Raw genomic sequence first — 17,196 nt, 5'->3', positions numbered from 1 at the left:
GCCCCCGTGTGTCCGTCTGTCTGTCTCTCTCCCAGGCCTTATGACCTGTAGAAGCCAGGCGGTGCAAGAACATGCCAGCACCAACATGGGGCTAGAGGCCATTATTAGAAAGGCACTCATGGGTAAATATGATCAGTGGGAAGAGCCCCCGCCGCTCGGCGCCAATGCTTTTAACCCTCTGAATGCCAGTGCCAGTCTGCCCGCTGCCGCTATGCCCATAACCACTGCTGACGGACGGAGTGACCACGCACTCACCTCGCCAGGTCTGCAGGCCTGCCCCTGCCCGCCCGCCCGCCCGGCTGTGTCCCTCCCCACCCGGTGTTGTTAATCCTCTCACCTCCCCCCTCGAGCTTGGGAGCCTGTGACCTTATTTTTGTGCGTGTTTGACATCTAGTTTGCTAATCCAAAGCTGGTCCGACACCCCGTGTTGTGGGGGGCGCGTCCCTCGCCCCCAGCACCGCTGCTTCTCCCATGCTCACACTGTTACCCACGTCCCGCCCCCTCCTCCCCTGCTGCGTGGACAGGGATGGCAGTGGCCAGGCCCACCACGTGTGGCCGGGGCTGCTGGGGGGAGTCTAGTGTGCGCATGACCCCTCAAGGGTCAGGCAGCCCATGGTCAGCTCCCACTTTGCCAATGTGTTAGCAGTAGCCATTCCCAAGCACGGGCACCATCACAGAGGTGCCCTGCTGTCCACTTCTCGGGTCAGGCCAGCCTCGGGGTCTGGACCTCTCAGCAGAGGCCTTGAGGGCCATCTTGGGCAATGTCTATCATTCAGCCAAGATCTGATGCTTCTCATGAGGGGTACAGTCCTGGTGGGGCACCTAGACTAGTCATCAGTCTCCCTCACAGGAATGCCTCTACTCCCCATGCCAGGGGCTGGCCATCTGGTGGACTCCTGGTAGTCCCCTGGCTCAGGATTTCTCACACTAGTTTTCTGTCTTGGAGCTCTAGGAGGCAGGTGGCTCCCCAAGGCCAAAGTCATCCCCCCTACCCCCTGCCCCTCCTCAGCGCTGGTGTGGGTGCCTTTCCGTCCATCAGCACCATCTAACTCGGCCCCTCCTTGCTTGGTCCCCTGCAGGTGGTGTCGGGAAAGCCAAGGTCTCTGGCAGACCCAGCAGCCGAAAAGCCAAGTCGCCAGCCCCAGGCCTGGGGTCCGGAGACCGGCCACCTTCCGTCTCCTCAGTCCACTCAGAAGGGGACTGCAATCGCCGAACACCACTCACCAACCGCGTGTGGGAGGACCGGCCCTCATCTGCAGGTGAGTGTCGGCCAGGGTAGGGATGTAGACATGGGGTGACCCCGGCTCCCCAGGGGAAGGTGGTCCCTGGCCCCCCACCTCGCAAGGAAGGGTATAGGAAGCAACAGACCAGAGGATCCTGCGCAGGCGGCCATACCGGCTGGTCACGCGAGGGAGCCTGGCCCCCTTTTATGCCTGTCGATCACTGAAGGGTTTTGATGGGAAAGCAGAAGGCAGTAAAGGACGAGAGGGAGAAATGGAGAGGTTACCACGGTCTAAGGAAAAAATGGCAGGGCTGTGTGGCAGAGAGGCCAAAGGAGAGGGCCCGTTTTGAGATCCCTCCAGAGACAGAGTGTTGAATGGTACTGGCCCAGGCGGCCCAGACTCTGGCTTCTAGCGTGACGACAGGGTCCTGGGGTGGTCACACGGCTTGCAGAGCCTTCTCCAGCGCTCTCCCATCCTTCCCACAGGGTCCACGCCGTTCCCCTACAACCCTCTGATTATGCGGCTCCAGGCAGGCGTCATGGCCTCCCCGCCCCCACCCGGCCTCGCCGCAGGCAGTGGGCCCCTGGCCGGTCCCCACCACGCCTGGGACGAGGAGCCCAAGCCCCTGCTGTGTTCGCAGTATGAGACACTCTCGGACAGCGAGTGACGGTGGCAGATCGGAGGGGAGCGGGTGCCAGGCCCCTGCAGGAGGCAGAAGCGGCCCAGCATGGAGCAGGCAGCTGCCGACTGTCCCCACTGAGGAAGGAGCCCCTGAGTCTGCCTGCGCGTCCATCCGTCCGTCCACCCATCTGTCCATCCAGAGCTGGCATCCTGCCTGTCTAAAGCCTTAACTAAGACTCCCGTCCTGGGCTGGCCCTGCGCAGTGACCTTACTCAGGGGATGTTTACCTGGTGCTCGAGAGGGGAGTGGACAGGAGGGGAGAACAGCGGGCCCGGAGGGGTACGGCGATCATGTGTCAGTTGCACGCGTGCATCTGGGGCAGCGGGGACCCAACGCAGGACGACCAGTCACCTCCACGCCACTGCCTCGCCCCTTAACGCATTTGGAACCAAAGTCTAAGCTGAGCTTGTGGCCCCGCCCCTCCCTCTGCCCCCAGCCCGCTCGCTCGCGCTCTGGACAGACGTTCCCAGCTTGTCCTGCCCCAGTGCTGTCACGGCAGTCCCCAAAGGCCGCCCGGCCCACAAGACTGGGAGAGCCCATCAGACCAGGTGGGTGCACAAGGGTCCAGGCGTGGCCCGGGGCACGGACGTTTGTAGGAACTGGACTGTTCCCGGCCGTCGCCGCGGCGATGGGAAGGGAAGGCAGGTGTAAATGGTGTTGGCTTACAGGGTATATTTTTGATACCTTCAATGAGTTAATTCAGACGTTTCACACAAGGAAGGACGCACCCGTGTTACTGCTGCTGCGCTTTGGTCTCTGCTTCCCGTTCCAGAGGCGTGTGCCGGCCAAGGCGGTGACCCAGACACGCAGGACTGGGGGGTAGGGGCGCCGGCACACAGCCCTGCACCCTCCCTCCTCCCTTCCTTGGGCAGAATGGACTCGATGCATATTCTGTGGCCGCCATCTGTGCACGGCGGCATTCTGTCATTTACATATGTTGTTCCAATTAAAAAGCAAATCATACTCAAGTCACAAAGTTTCCACTCTGCTTCTCACCGGACAGCAGGAGCCAGGGCCGAAGGACCATAACAGGGTGACCCCAAGAGTCAAGGGAATGTTCCCTCAGGTCACCACTCGGCAGTGAACAGTGACCCCAAGTAGAGTGCCACCAGAGGGCATCCAGTGTTCGCGGCTGTGGGGCAGCCACCAGGTACTTGTATCATAGAGATGGTGTTCACACCTGTGGGGAGCCCGTGGTCATTGTACAGGGGTGTTCCTACCTGTGGGGAAGCTGCAGGGTATTCACACCATGGTGACTCTGTGGGGCGTTTGTGCCTGGGGTAAGGGCGTGGAGCGTTCACACCTGTGGCGGGAATTGAGTAGTTGAGCCTGTGATGAGGTTGTGGGGTGTTCACGCCTGTGGTGTCGGGCATTCACACCTGCAATGGGAGCGTAGTGTGGATGCTGGTGTTGCTCGCTCCTCGCGACAGTGTGCGTCATCTGCATGGTGAAGATTACTGTTGTAGTAGACATCGGGGTCCTTGCCTGTGGCGAGGCCTCTGGTGTTCCTGCGTATGTGTGTAAATGTCCAGCAGTTACACCTGCAGGGAGGAGGTGTGTCTGTCACACCCATGGGAGGGCGTGTGTCAGTCACACCTGTGGGGAGAGTGTCTGTCACAGCTGTGGGTGACCCTTGTTTCTTGCTGTGGACTATTTTACCTGATCCTGCTCTTTGTGTCAGTAGGGAGTATTTTTGGTCAAGCCCAAAATGGCCAAACCCACCTACCTAAGGTATACAAAGGTATAAAACGATGCTTCCTCCTTGGTATCTGTTTCAGTCAAGGTCCTCTAGAGCAGGGGTTCTCAACCTTCCTGATGCTGCGACCCTTTAATACAGTTCCTCATGGGGTGGGGACCTCAACCATAAAATGATTTTCGTTGATACTGTTTTTTTGCTACTCTTACGGGTCATAATGTAAATATCTGACATGCAGGATAATCTGATATGCAACCCCTGTGAAAGCGTTGTTCAAGCCCAAAGGGGTCACAACCCACAGGTTGAGAACCTCTAGAGGAAAATGTATCAGGGTTTATTAAGAATAAGCTCTTAAAGATATTTTTATTATTTTTTTATATGCATTGATGTTTGATCTGTATATACATCTGTGTGCCACATGCATGCCTGGTACCTGTGGAGACCAGACTAGAGTTACAGGTGGTTGTGAGCCATCAATGTGGGTGCTGGGAACGGAACCCAGGTCCTCTGGAAGAGCAGCCAGTGCTCTCCACCACTGAGATATCTCTCCAGCCCCTTTAATGCTAAAGTTAGCATTAAAATAGTAACAACAGGCCGGGCGGCGGTAGTGCACGCCTTTAATCCCAGCACTCGGGAGGCAGAGCCAGGCGGATCTCTGTGAGTTCGAGGCCAGCCTGGTCTACAGAGCGAGATCCAGGACAGGCACCAAAACTACACAGAGAAACCCTGTCTCGAAAAAAAAAAAAAAAAAAAGTAACAACAGGCAAACCCACCCGTGATGTTAAGAACTAAGTAGTTTAGCTTTTGGTCTTTTAGCCTCAACATTTGAAATTGTCTCAGAACATCTGGCCTCTCACTTGGGGTAGGGGGTGCTGACCCTTAGTTACCGAGTCCACAAGGCAACATGCATCTGTAGTTGCGGTCTGGCGTCTGGGAGCCCAGAAGTGCTAGAGTGCTGCTGGGAGTCATCAGGGCAGAGCCACTGAGCAAAGCAACCTGGGGAGCAGAGGACGAGAGGATCTTCCTCCTGACGAATGCTTTGTCTCTGGCTGCTGCCTTAAAGGTGCCGCCCACCATCAGGGTGGGCCTTCCCACGTCAAAGTCTCCACGCCAGGCTTCTCTACTCATCCAGTTTGTGACAAAGTGACATTAAAACTAACCATAAGAGTTCCCTCCCACAGCAGAGCCGAGACGGCTTACGGGCTCTGCCTCAGCCTTGAACCTGCGGCCTGGCACCCTTCACACCCACTGGCACATGCTCTCTGCACAGAGGAGCCCTGCTGGGCCACCCAGGGCTGCTGTCCCCTAGCCTGTCCTGCACTACCTGTCTCTAGAGCTGGTTTGAGGGTTGGTCGGCAAGGGCATGAGAGACATCTTTTGGCCACTGGGTGCTGGAGGCATGGGGGACTTCCTGAGCACAGGGGTGGGATGTTAGGCCTCTGGTGCCCACTGCCTAACTAACTCAAGAGAGGAGGCCGCCTTCGCATTCAGCTTCCCAACACTGGCTTGGGCTGAGCTCACTCGGCCTCCCCCTGCAGCTGGCGGGTTTGGGTGCCACAGCCTGGGGATGGTACTGGCTGGAGCATGGTGGCCAGAGGTCACCCACCCAAAGAGTTTCCACATCCGGGAGAGCCACGAGCTCAGCCCTGCCTTGCGCCACACTCCCGCCAAGGTGTCTGCCTTAGACTAGGAAGTCGGCCTCGCCCCAATCCTCAGCTCAGAACCCGGGCAGCCAAGGATGCTGTGACAGATGGTCCCGAGAATGAAACCCACCTTGACTCTGCTGGCAGGTGAGTGGGTGTGCCTGAAGGAAAGAGATTCCATAGCAGAGAGCAGCCAGGGGGATCCAAAGCAGCCACCCCTCCCCTGGGCAGGGGTCTGGCCAGGAAAGCTCAGGGAGTGGAGAGGATGTGGGCCACGTGAGGTGGGTATTGCTGACCCCAGTGCCAGCCACCTGGGGTGTCTGAGCTGGAGTGGGGAGAGGCCTTTGCATCCTCCAGGGGCTCCCAAGTTCTTCCTGTGAACTCCCGGAGCACATGTGAGCAGAAGCCTGGGAGCTACCACGCAGGTCTGAGCTGAGCCCAGGGGCCTCAACCTGTGTCCAGACTGCAATACGAAAGCCAGCAGCCAGGTGGCGCTCTGGAGCCTCCCCCTGGACCTAGCCAGCTCTACCTGGGCAGACAGGGTTGCTCTACCGCACCAGCTCACTGGTGTGTCCCTTGACTGCTTGCGACCAGACTAGAGCTGGTCTGAGCCCAGCCCCGTCTCTGCCTCTCAGGCCCAAAGCCATGTCTCTCCCTTGTCTGTTTCTGAGGCCCAGACCGTGCCAGAGGCATGGAGGCAGAGCTTGTGGCTTCTGTGCGCCCTCTTTGTCCTCCTGTCTGTGAGCAGCCTGGTCCTCACCCCATCTTTAAAATGGAGGCTCACGTGACTTCCCTCATCCTTGACTCCCAGGAAGATCCTTTAGACAAACAGAAGTCCCAACTGGGGGCACATCCTTCTCTAGGGACTCCAAGGTAGGTCAGCCAGACTCAAGGGCAAGCGGCGTGGTGAAAGGCCCCTCAGCAGCCACTAGACGCCGCCTGGGGGCGTCTCTCCACCGGGCTGCCTATCTACAGAACGGGTGTGGTGGGAACGGAAGCCTTGTCCCACTCGGTGGCAATGCTCTTTCTCGGCTGTGGACAAGACAAAGGTACGGGGTGTTTGGGGGGTGCCAGGGTGAGGGGAGAAAGCCACGCGTGGCTTGTGTGGGACGACGACACACGCCCCTCATCCTTGGCAGCGGGTCCCAGGATCTGAGGCCATGCCAAATGAAGCCAAAATGGCCGACAAAGGTGCCTCACTCAGTTGGTACTGGTTCTCCAGGGAGCTGTGGGGACCGAGGTGTCAACTCCATCAGAACGTCTAGAGTCCCCAGCCCATACCTTCCCCGGGCACTTTTTCTCCACTCCTTGTCGGGGCGCTGTGACCACAGGAGACCAAGGCTCTCTATTCCTGCCTAGGGAGGAAGGGTGGGGCCGGCGAAGGCCAGGGCACGAGTCTGGCTGGTGAGAACGGGATTCATCAAGTTGACTCCAGGCGTGGGTGCTACAGATGCTCTCCCCCTCCCCCCCATTTTTCAGCATAAGGAAGTTACCTGCAAACTGGGCATGGTGGCACACGCCTTTGATCCCAGCACTTGGGAGACAGAGGCAGGTGGATCTCTGTGAACTCAAGGCCAGCCCGGTCTATGTAGGAAAGTTCAGGACAGCCAGGGCTACATAGTGAAACCCTATCTCAAAAAAAAACAAAAAAGGTGCCTACAGGCACTGGACATTTTCCAGTTATTGTCAATCTTAGCACCATGGGGGCAGGTGCACCCTAGGGCCATTATAGGGTCTTCCCTCCCTGATACTGGGAGGCCAAGTGAAAGACCCTTTAACAAAGCACCCTAGGGTGGGGCCACTTGGAACATGACCTTTGGGTGGAGATCCCAAGGGCTGGGACAGGATCTACCCAGACCTGGCACCCCATTCTTCCTATCTCCAGGTCCCCTGGGTGACCCCAGGATAGGTAAACTGCTGAGGAGGGATACTTGGGGTGTGGGGCTTCCTCAAGCTCCCCACATTGTAAGCTGGCAGCCTGGGGACCCTATATTCTCCAACAGGTAAGAGCTGTTAGTGTGGAAAGCCACTTGTGGCTGTGCATTGGTGGTCGGGCCCTTGCCTGGCACACACGAGGCTCTGGAGGCAAGAGGCAGAGGCTGGCACCTCTAGTTCCTCTCAGTCCCTGAGGAGCAGGGGAGCCAGAGTCCCTCAGAATAATATTAAGTGGGAGGAAAAGTGGGGTTCCCCTACCCCGTCCCAGGGGCATCTGAGAAATGGAAGACATCCTGGCTGTGTATGTTTTATTAAGATAAGTCACCAATTTCTTAATACCTAGGAGGCACCTCTGATAGGCTGTATAGACAGATGGCAATCTACCAGTCATTTGGGTTCTGTTTGCCCCATGAAGGGTGTTCCTTTTCTCCGCTGACCACCACAGGGGCAGCAGGCAGGTTTCCAGCTACTGGAGACTTGAGGCCAGAAGGACATCTCTACCTCTAAGTGGACTTGTAGGGGAGTCATTTTAGCCTGGGCACCATGGGGCAGCATCAGGTTGTGGGCCAGAGCCAAAACCATGGCTCTCTCCTTCACCGCATCACAGATGCAAGGGTGAACCTGGGTGCTCAGAAACTGTGATATCAGTAGGGTCCATCCTGGTTAAGAACGAGAGGCCAAGAGAAGCGGCCACGCTTTCTCTTGAGTCTGTAGCCGGGATCGGAACCTTGAGTCCAGAGTCGGCCCTAGGCAGGTGCTGGCAATGTCCTATCATTAGCTTTGAAGCCGCCCTGGCCCCTGCCAGAAAGCTAGTCAGGCATGCGACTTGTGGGGACCCGTGGGACTGCCCTGGAGGGCTATGCCCTGGACAGTCTTTGCCAGCTCAGCCCAAGGGAAGCTGGTTCAGCCCTCCGCATTTGGTTCTCAGCTGGGACCAGCATGTTTGAATGCCTGTTTTGGAAACGACCCTCTCTGAGAACAAGGAGCCGGGCCACTCCTGAGGCTGGGTCCTCCACACAGGGCTGTCTCAAGGGCACACCAGGACATGCTTGGCCCTGCTCTTGTTGGCCCTGCCCATACAGCCTGGCAGCTATAAAAGGTAATGAAAGATGCATTCACCGAATCCTCTAGGCTGGAGCTCAGGCCCAGCCTGTGGTGGGGACAGGCTGCCAGGAGCAACCACATGCTCATTTGGCCCGGCCACAGGGCTCTTGTGTCTCCTCCCGGAGCCCAGGTTCTAGGCCAAGCCCCTGTCCATCTTCCGGGGACCTCTGCCACCCAGCCTGGGCTCCTCAGAGTACGTCGGGGCTGTGGGAACTGGGCGCGGGGTCTCGGCACCGTTGCAGCTGCAGGCTGGAGGAGAACCAGTGGCGGGGCTGGCCCAGGCTACAGTGCAGCGTGGTGCGGAAGGAGCTGCGGGCCAGCTTGGGGAAGATGATGGCGGTGCTCCCGAAGCGCAGGGCGCGCGGCCGAGGCTCCAGGGTCAGCTGGCTGCGGTAGCTGCGCCACGTGCAGTTGGGGGCCGCCACGATGGTCTCGCTGTAGGCTGTGACCGTGGGCACCGGAACGTAGACGATTTTGTCGCGGAAGTACCTTTCCGAGGCGTAGGTGACCTCCGAGTTGCAGCTGGGGAGGAGAGTAAGTAACGAAGGGGGTGAATTGCCTGCCACACCCTCGGTGGCTAGCCTTACACACAGAACCCCCTTCTTGACCTTGACTCTGAAGGGTCAAAGTCTCAGCTGGGGAGACTAAAGAGTGACAGGTACCACGGACAGCTGGACCCTAAATTGGGAGGGGAAGACAAAAAAAGAGACACAATTGGGATGGCGGATGCTGTTTTCGGTGGTGGCTTTGTGGCACTGGGTTGTCACCGTGGAGGACTGTCTGTGTTGTTGGAACACACCGCAGTATTCAGGGGCTAACTATGACAAAGGTCACGTAAGAGAACAGAGCAAGTGCCTCCCGTGGTCTGTTCCCAACTTTGCCATGTTAGAATGCCTAGGAAAGTTCCCACAGCCCCTCCTGGGGGGTGGGGGCGGGTGACTCCCCCATTCAAAGGGACCAGTCAGTGACCTCGGTGCCACTTCGAGTTTCTGGTTTGACACCAAGAAGCAGGGAATGGGGGGGTGCCTTCCAGAGCAGGCCGCACCAGAGGGTAAGAATTGCTGAGCCCCAAGCTGGCTGCTCTGCCCCCAGAGCCTGGCAGGCCCTGGCTCTCACTGGCAGAAACCCTTCACACAGTTCAGCAAGATCCTCCCTTAGGTAGGATCCACCCACCTTACCCTTGGCCCACTCACCGGATTTCATGTGGAGGTTCTGGGTCCACCTTGATGCTCTCCCCAAAGAACACAGGCAGCAGACGGGGCCTCATCTCCAGGGCCGGGGGACTTTGGAAGAGGGAAGTGGCCTGGGTGGAGATATGGAAGAGGAATCATGATTTGTACACTACCCCCAGTACTGAGAATGGGGGTGTCAGACAGACATACCCACATGACTGTCTGCAGGACCCCATGAGGGTGGGGCATGATGATGATGGTCTCCACACACCAGCACCCAGGTGGAATAGTGCCTGGGTCAGATGGAAGCATCTGGCTCCCATGGGACCCCAGGCAGCCTCAGGATCGAGTGACATTGGCACTGATCCCTGTCACAAAGCTCCCAGGTGAGGTGTTTATGGAAAGAATACCCACTTGGCTTTCCCCCAGATGCACAAGGTAAGTTGGCTGAGTAGCTGCTGTGCCCTGGGCACAGCGCTAGGTCCCACGGGCCGCAGAGGAGGGAGGACATGAACACAGGCTAAGACTTTAGAAGCAGATGCATTCTCCTCAGAACAGAGCATTGCAGAGCCTAATACACCTGAGTAAGCCAGCTCCCGCTGGGCTGGGGCACTAGCTCAGGCATTAGCATGCATGAGGCCTTCCTTGTATTCCACCTCCAGAACTCCATAAATGGGTGCTCGCCTGTAACCCCAGCACTCAAGGTGATGTCAGGAAGATCAGAGTTCAAGGCCAACCTCGCGTGCACAAAGTTTGACGCTACCCTGGGCTACAAAAGAACCTGGACAGTTGGAGAGGGATCCCAGCACCACTGCCTGGGCCTTGGCCGAACCTACAGCAGCCCCATATCAGCCAGCTGTCCCACAGGGCTCTGCCAGTCAAACAGAGAACCCAATTCAAATGGATGGAGGCTGCGTGGCACAGCTCTCCAAAGGGCCCCCCTGGAAAAACAGTTCAGCTGCCCACAGGGAGTACCCACTGCAGGCACTGAGAGGAGAGAGCTCAGATGTCCACCAGGGGCGGGGCGGCTGGCACATCATACCCAAGGGTTCCAGGGCTAGACACCCAGGGAAGGGGGTGGCAGCCACTAGCCACTCTCTATTGAAGGCTTCTGCATGCAAAACCCTGGCTAAGGGTTGTTAGAATGTCTTGCCTTACAGCCCGTGGACCCAGCTGGCCTGCAGAGCCCACAGGAAAAGTCCAACTGTATGGGGTGGAAGACAATGTCCCACCACCACCAGAAGCTGGATTACAGCCCCAGATGCTATATGCACTGGAGTCTTCACACACCACAGCATTTGCCTTGCTGGGCCCCCTGGAACACAGAAACTTGCAGAAAGTTGGCCATCCAGGGATCAGGAGACTCTTCTAAAGAGACTTTCCAAGGCGCTGTAGGATGGCTCAGTGTTTAACAGCACTTACTGCTTTTGGAGAGGACCCAGATTTGGTTCCCAGCATCCCCATGGTGACTCACAAACACCTAACTCAAGTTCCAGGGGACCACTGCCTTCCTCTGGGCTCTGTGGGCACCGGGCATGTACATGGCACACAAACAGCTAAGGTAAATGCTGAGACCTCCAGCTGCAGCTTGCAGGTATGCATCTGTGACCTGAGCTGTCCCCTTGCAGCTCTTGGACACCAGGATGGAGAGGAAGAAAAGGCTGAGGGCAGAGATCACCACCGATATCACCTACAATAGACCCCCCTCCCCAAGCTGGCCCTGACCCCAGCCTTGCCCATTCCTGAGTGCCAAGAGACAGGGGCACGCTGGGGCAGCTGGTTAACTACTGGTCTCCTGGACAGATAGGGGTGGTAGGGTAAGGACCAGGGCTGAAGTTCCGAGAAAAACGGGCCACTGACCGCCCAGCCCAGTAATGGTAAACATGGCTGGCTGCAGGTGTGGTGACGTGGGGCTTGGCACCCTGGGAACGACCAAAGCCACAGGGCGTGATAACGCACTGTGGCAGAGAGCTGGTACTATACAGAGACGGCCCCACCAGATGGTGTTCTGGCCTGGATGAACAAGACACGGGGTACAGCCATGGGGCTAAAATAGTGCCATAGCGCATGGAAATCGTTAAGACCAATAAACACCCCCCCGTGGGGGAGGGGGACGGCCCCATTGGCTGCTACTGGAGGGACCAGACAGCTAGGACGTCCATGAGTGTGCCACCTCCCACACATGGTGCCACATGGAGACTTTGCAAGGGGTCAAATGGGGTTCCACAAGACACCCTAGACAGCCGCTTCCGGTTTGTTTGGAATGAAGGCTCACTCTCTAGACCGGGCCTGGAACTCCTAACGATCCTCCTTCCTGTCTCACCTCCCCAAGTGCTGGAATTAAACTCTAACTGTCACGAGGTGCGTGTCAAATAGGTTTGTGGCCAGGAGCTCCTGTGATGGGCATGGGTTGACTCTAACCTTAACCCAGGAAGAAATGAAACAGGCCTTTTTCTTCACATTCTCCAGTATGCCACACTAGGCAGCTAGGTGAGAACAAAGAGAAAATGTCACCTGCTTAGGAGAAATCCAGATGCCTCAAGGGCCCAATGTAGGCTGCAGATAGCCTGATGCACAATGTGGGAAACAGCCATAAGACCCCAGCGGTCTTCACCAGTCATAGAGAGAACCCTGCTTAGGCCTTGATTTTGGTAATGTGGCCTTCATAGTCTAAGCTGCCCATTGCGGTACTTGGGTGCAGCCATCCTACCCGGTTCCATCTGTCACGCTTTCCCCAGAGGGTGGCTGCTTGTGGGTTCCCTAGACACCTGCCAGGGTGTGGCCTGACTGCTCTTTCACACTGCAGCTCCAGGTGAGGCTCTTCCCCCGGCAGGTGCCCCAACCAGGGGGGCTGGGCTGTGGAGACGACGGGCTGGCAGTCAAGCAGACCCAGCTGGAAGGAAGCCCTGGCAGGTCGGCCTCCCTCCCCAACTCCCTCTGCAAACAGACTCCTCCATCCACCCTGCACGCTGGCTCCCTTGCACAAGAGCCCACGTAGACACCTCACCTAGGCCGTGGGTCTGTTGAGCCCTGGCCTCTTTGCCTGTCAATCCATTGTTAATCTGACCATCTATGCGTTGGCCATCCACCCTTCCCAACTCCAGGCACCAGCCCCCTCGTCTCCCATACCAGCCTTCCTAGAAATGAAAAGGCAGAGGCCCTAAGAGTGACAGCCAAGCCCTAAAGTAGTAACTTCCACACCATGCCCTTCCGTCTCTCCTTGGACCGGAGCCCAGATCTGCACCCACCTGGGAAGAGGAAGCCAGCCGCTCCAGATAGTCCTGAGTGACATTGGAAGCATACTCTGCCCTGCACTACTGAAGCTAGACTTTCTTGTGAATCAGCCAGGAGAAACTGGGGAGGCGGAGTCTCCCACTCTGCTGGTCATCTCCTGTCACTCAACAATGAGCCCGACCTCCACACACGGGGGTGGGGGCGGGGGCTGTGGTCTAAGCAAACATCCAACACCAGAGAGTCCCCCAGGTCAGATCCCAAAAGCCACCTACAGTCCCCCTGGGGGCAATAAAACCAGACGGGGGGGTGGGGTGGGTGGGGAGCTGTAGGGGGCAGTTGCCCCAACTGCCTGTCAGTGCCAGGAGCCTGTTCTCAGCCAGCAGGACCTGGCTTCCTGCCATACCTGCCCCACACACCACAGCTGTGATGGAATTCGGGGGGGAGGGAGGTGAGTGGAGGGGCACCTTATATTTCTCACCTAGTACAGAAATCCAGCTTGGAGCCCAGAGTGACAGAGCTAGGGTCAGTCTGTTTTCCTCCAGCCCTGCCTGGATGGCTAAGCATTCTTGGGGTGAAGGTAGCAGCCAGGTGGCCCCCACTCCAGCTAATACATCTTGCTCTCCAGGGGCCACATGGGAGAGCAGCACCCCCCAACACACACAAAAGGCCATTTCTGGACTCTTCACACGTACTTTTCAGTTACATCCCTGATTGAGATCTCCAATTTGGAGGGTCCTGGGAGCTCACAGTACTGTTATTGCCCTGGAGGAGGTGGGAATGGGGGGGTGGGCTGGGTGGAAGGTGAGGGGGGCGGGAGGGGGGAGAACAAGGGAATCCGTGGCTGATATGTAGAACTGAATTGTATTGCAAAATAAAAAAATTTAAAAAAAAAAAGCCTATTTTTAAAAACAAAAAGCCATTGCCGGGCAGTGGTGGCACACACCTTTAATCCCAGCACTCGGGAGGCAGAGCCAGGCGGATCTCTGTGAGTTCGAGGCCAGCCTGGTCTACAGAGTGAGATCCAGGAAAGGCACTAAAACTACACAGAGAAACCCTGTCTCAAGAACACAAAAACAAAAAACAAAACAAGCCAAAGCATCAGTTTCCAGCTTCAGCTTAGACTAACAGGGCCTGACCCAGACCCCTCCTCTCTTTCTCCGGGCTCTGCCAGAGGACATTGGCACATGCCATCTTCTTAGACTGAGACACGTATCAGCCCTAAATGACTACAATCCACTCCCTGGTTTGCTCCGGTTTTCTGAGGCATCATTCCCTGCCTGCCTGTCTGTGGTAGTCACACCGCTACGTGGTTGCCCATCTCCCCTGGCACTGTCACCCATTGAAGGAGGTGACTGTAGCCCCCCCACCCCACCCCCCGCTAGAAGGACCGTTCTCTGTGGTAACACTGATGCTGGGAGGGAGCCAGGGGACACGTGACCACCTTAATACAGCTTCTTCCTTGCACAGTTGAAACTAGGGCCCCAAGACGTATCCCACACAACAGATCAATCCATTGCTTGGCAATCGTCAGCCTACCTACACCTGGGCCTAGGAGTTACCCAAGCAGGGAAACAGGGTGGCTGTTAGGCCAAAGACTACAGAAGGAATGGGATCTCAAGGAGGTGGGCACCCTGGTGGGTAGGATCTGGTAGATGGGCAGATGGGCAGGGCCACAGCTGGGGCCCAAAACCTGAGGCGAGGTTGCCATGGCTACTGCTTCCTCTCTTCATTAAAAGCAGCACCTCCCTCGACCCTACCGCGCTACATGTTTTGTTTTTCTGTTTAAAAATTTAAAAGGTCGTTAACTCACTACTCAGTGAAAACCAGGGCAGGTTTAAATGTCCCCTGGAACCACGTTCCCTAGTTCTGTTCTGGGCAGCTTTGGGCAACTTCCTGACCATTTCTGTGCCTCGACTTCCCCCAGAAAATGGAGATCAGAGGCAAGCAGGCACTCACTGGCAGACTGCAAGGATTAAACACATCGGTGGGGAGAGCCATCCTGGCACACGAGGAAAATGGCATCCACACACCAGATGTCCTCCATTACCTGGGCCCCCCATGGCCTCAGGTTTCCCTGCCCAGACAAAAATCACAGAGCAGGGCAGTATCGCTCCATAGCTGCCACCTACTTAGCCAGGAAAGGAAAGAACAGCGGCGGCAGAGCCAGGCTAGAGAGCCCAGCACACTGTTCTCACAGCGCCTATGGCTGGCCCGGAAGGCCTGGGAAGCATCCAGAACTCCCTGCAGAAGGAGGTTTCTGGGTCACACAGAATTGGAGCAACGTCTTCCCGATCCCTTCTTTCCGATCTCCCTCAGAATTTACACTCTAGGATTTTCTTCCCCACCACGCATAACACACACACACACACACACACACACACACACACCTGCTCCCCAGAGAGAGATGCAAGTTCAATTCAAGACAGCCTTCCAACTTCCCTGCGTGCGTGTTCGAGTCACTTGGGGAGATTGAAATAAAAGTTTAGATACCCAAACTGTGCCCCTGGACTGTGTCAACGCCTGGAGGGGGAAAAGCAGGCTGGACATTGCTTTAAGAGCCACAAATGCTTCCCATGAAGCCTCTGCACACCTTGGTGGCAAAGGCCTTTAACACACGTGTACCCAGTGGAGGCCATCAAGCCACAGACAGGTCGCGCCACGGGCTCATGTATCACCTAGGATGCCGTGTTCAGCTGTCTTCAAGTTGCTCCCTCTGCCGCACGGCCAGGGCGATCCAGGCAAAGCGGGTCCAGTAGCCCCTAGAGTCACAACCCCGAGGGCAGTTCCACTTCGACACCCACAAGACAAAGCCCATAGGGGCTTTCAGGCCGAGCTGCATTTTCAAAAATGTCTCCATTTAGCAGCCCTGGCATGGGTCAACAGGGCAGGAGGCGGTGGCAGCAGCAGCAGCAGGAGCAGAAGCAGGACCCACGGACAGAGGGCCACAACAGGCCCCCTGGCAGATGGCAGACTTTGGGGGTACCAGGACATTACTCTGTACTCTAGTCCACCAGCACCCACCCTGAAACTCCCAGCCTACAGGTCCTGGTGAGTCCGGTGCCACTCCACGACCATGCTGGCTTCTGCATGGCATGGCCCTCCCGCTGCCCGGTCCCCAGGTCTTACCGCTGGTGCCTCATTGGGTCCTGGAGGCTCGGTGGTGGCACGGGCGTCCAGGGTGCCCGGCGACAGGGCATAGAAGGGCGGGCTAGGACTGGGACTAGGGGGCAGTCCCGAGTCGGGACTGTCCAGCAAGCCGTCGCGGCTCTGCTCCCGCGTGTCCCCCATGGCCTGCAGATGGAGGTGACCCACCATGACTGGCGGGCGCGGGGCGCGGGCCCCAACAGCTCGGGTCCCCGCCACCGCTGGACCGGAGGGGGAGACGAGGCGGCTCCGGCGGCCTGCGGCTCCAACTGAGACCCGCTCCAGATGCAAACGCCTGAGTCTCCTTTCCCAGGCGCCGCCCCCTCCCCGCCCTCCTCCACCAGAGCCTCTCGGCTCCCGCCCCGGGCCACCCACCCGGCCAGGGCAGGGTGAGGACTGCAAGGTCCCCAGGCTGCAAAAGTCACCCCCATCCCGCCCCGGTGGTGTTGAGTGCTGGGTTGGGTCCACAGCCACCTCAGCGAGAACTTCTGAGCCCCCAGCGGGGCTATTGCAGGGACCCTCACCTGACCTGAGTTTCCGAGAAAAGCACCTTCAGCAACCTGGGGGGGGGTGGGGGGTGAGTGGGGGGGGCACTTGGGCCCAGGTAATGAGGGACACCTGGTGTGTAGATGGCACTTCTCCACACCACTGTGTTTAACTCATTCCGCCTGTGAATGCTTGCTTGCTTGCCTTTGATCTCCATTTTCTGGAGAAAGTTAGGGAGTTGTCAGAGTCGGAGCCCCGCACTTCCAGAAGCCCCAGGGTTGTCGGGTTTCTCTAAAACCCGGTTCTTAACCTTCCTAACACGACGACCCCTCGATACAGTTCCTCCTGTTGTGGTGACTCCCCCCCACCACCATAAAGTTATTTGTGTTGCTACTTTGTAACTGTAATTTTGCTACTGTTAGGACTCGTAATGTATGTTGCTACTTCTTAACTGTAATTTTGCTACTGTTAGGAATCATAATGTATCTGTGTTTTCCGATGGTCTAAGACGACCCCCTGTGAAAGGGTCATTCGACACTCTCCCCTCCCAGGGTCTCGACCCACAGGTTGAGAACCACTGCTCTAGACGGTCTCATTCAGGGCACAGGGCTCTGCCCACCCTGTCCCACGTTATCGACCACAGGAGCTGGACACGTGGTTCCCCCCCCCCCCCATTCTGCCTGCTGTTCTGGCAGGGACTGGAGGGCACCCCACCACCGCCTGCCTCCAGCCTTGCATCTGGACACAGGATCCCAGACACCTGCGGATTACTTGGCAGGGTGGCATAGAGGACAAGTGACCTCTGTTAGGCCATCTACCCCCCACCTCTGCTGGACAGAGGGAGAGACCCCAGCTTCAGAGTAGCTCCTGGAGGCTTG

General features: G+C 57.4%; 2 protein-coding genes across 2 annotated transcripts in view; one reads left to right on the top strand and one right to left on the bottom strand.

The window, feature by feature from the left end:
* Ncor2 (nuclear receptor corepressor 2) overlaps positions 1-2,872 on the top strand; it is a 137,025-nt gene extending 134,153 nt beyond the window's left edge. The window contains exons 46-48 of the mRNA XM_059249863.1: positions 36-263; positions 1,080-1,259; positions 1,709-2,872. Of these exons, the coding sequence (XP_059105846.1) occupies positions 36-263; positions 1,080-1,259; positions 1,709-1,890 (590 nt within the window). The 3' untranslated portion in view covers positions 1,891-2,872. The remainder of the gene's footprint in view (positions 1-35; positions 264-1,079; positions 1,260-1,708) is intronic.
* Positions 2,873-8,470: 5,598 nt separating this feature from the next.
* Positions 8,471-16,003, bottom strand: Rflna (refilin A). The gene is made up of 3 exons (XM_059249864.1): positions 15,815-16,003; positions 9,476-9,585; positions 8,471-8,804 (listed from the first exon to the last, which is right to left on the bottom strand). The coding sequence occupies exons 1-3, from the start codon at positions 16,001-16,003 to the stop codon at positions 8,471-8,473; spliced, it is 633 nt and encodes a 210-aa protein (XP_059105847.1).
* Between the last annotated feature and the right edge of the window lie 1,193 nt (positions 16,004-17,196).

Source organism: Peromyscus eremicus, chromosome 23 (assembly GCF_949786415.1).
Source record: "Peromyscus eremicus chromosome 23, PerEre_H2_v1, whole genome shotgun sequence".
NCBI lineage: Eukaryota > Metazoa > Chordata > Mammalia > Rodentia > Cricetidae > Peromyscus > Peromyscus eremicus.
The sequence above is the reverse complement of the archived record's forward strand: the minus strand, read 5'-3'. Positions and strand labels throughout refer to the sequence as shown.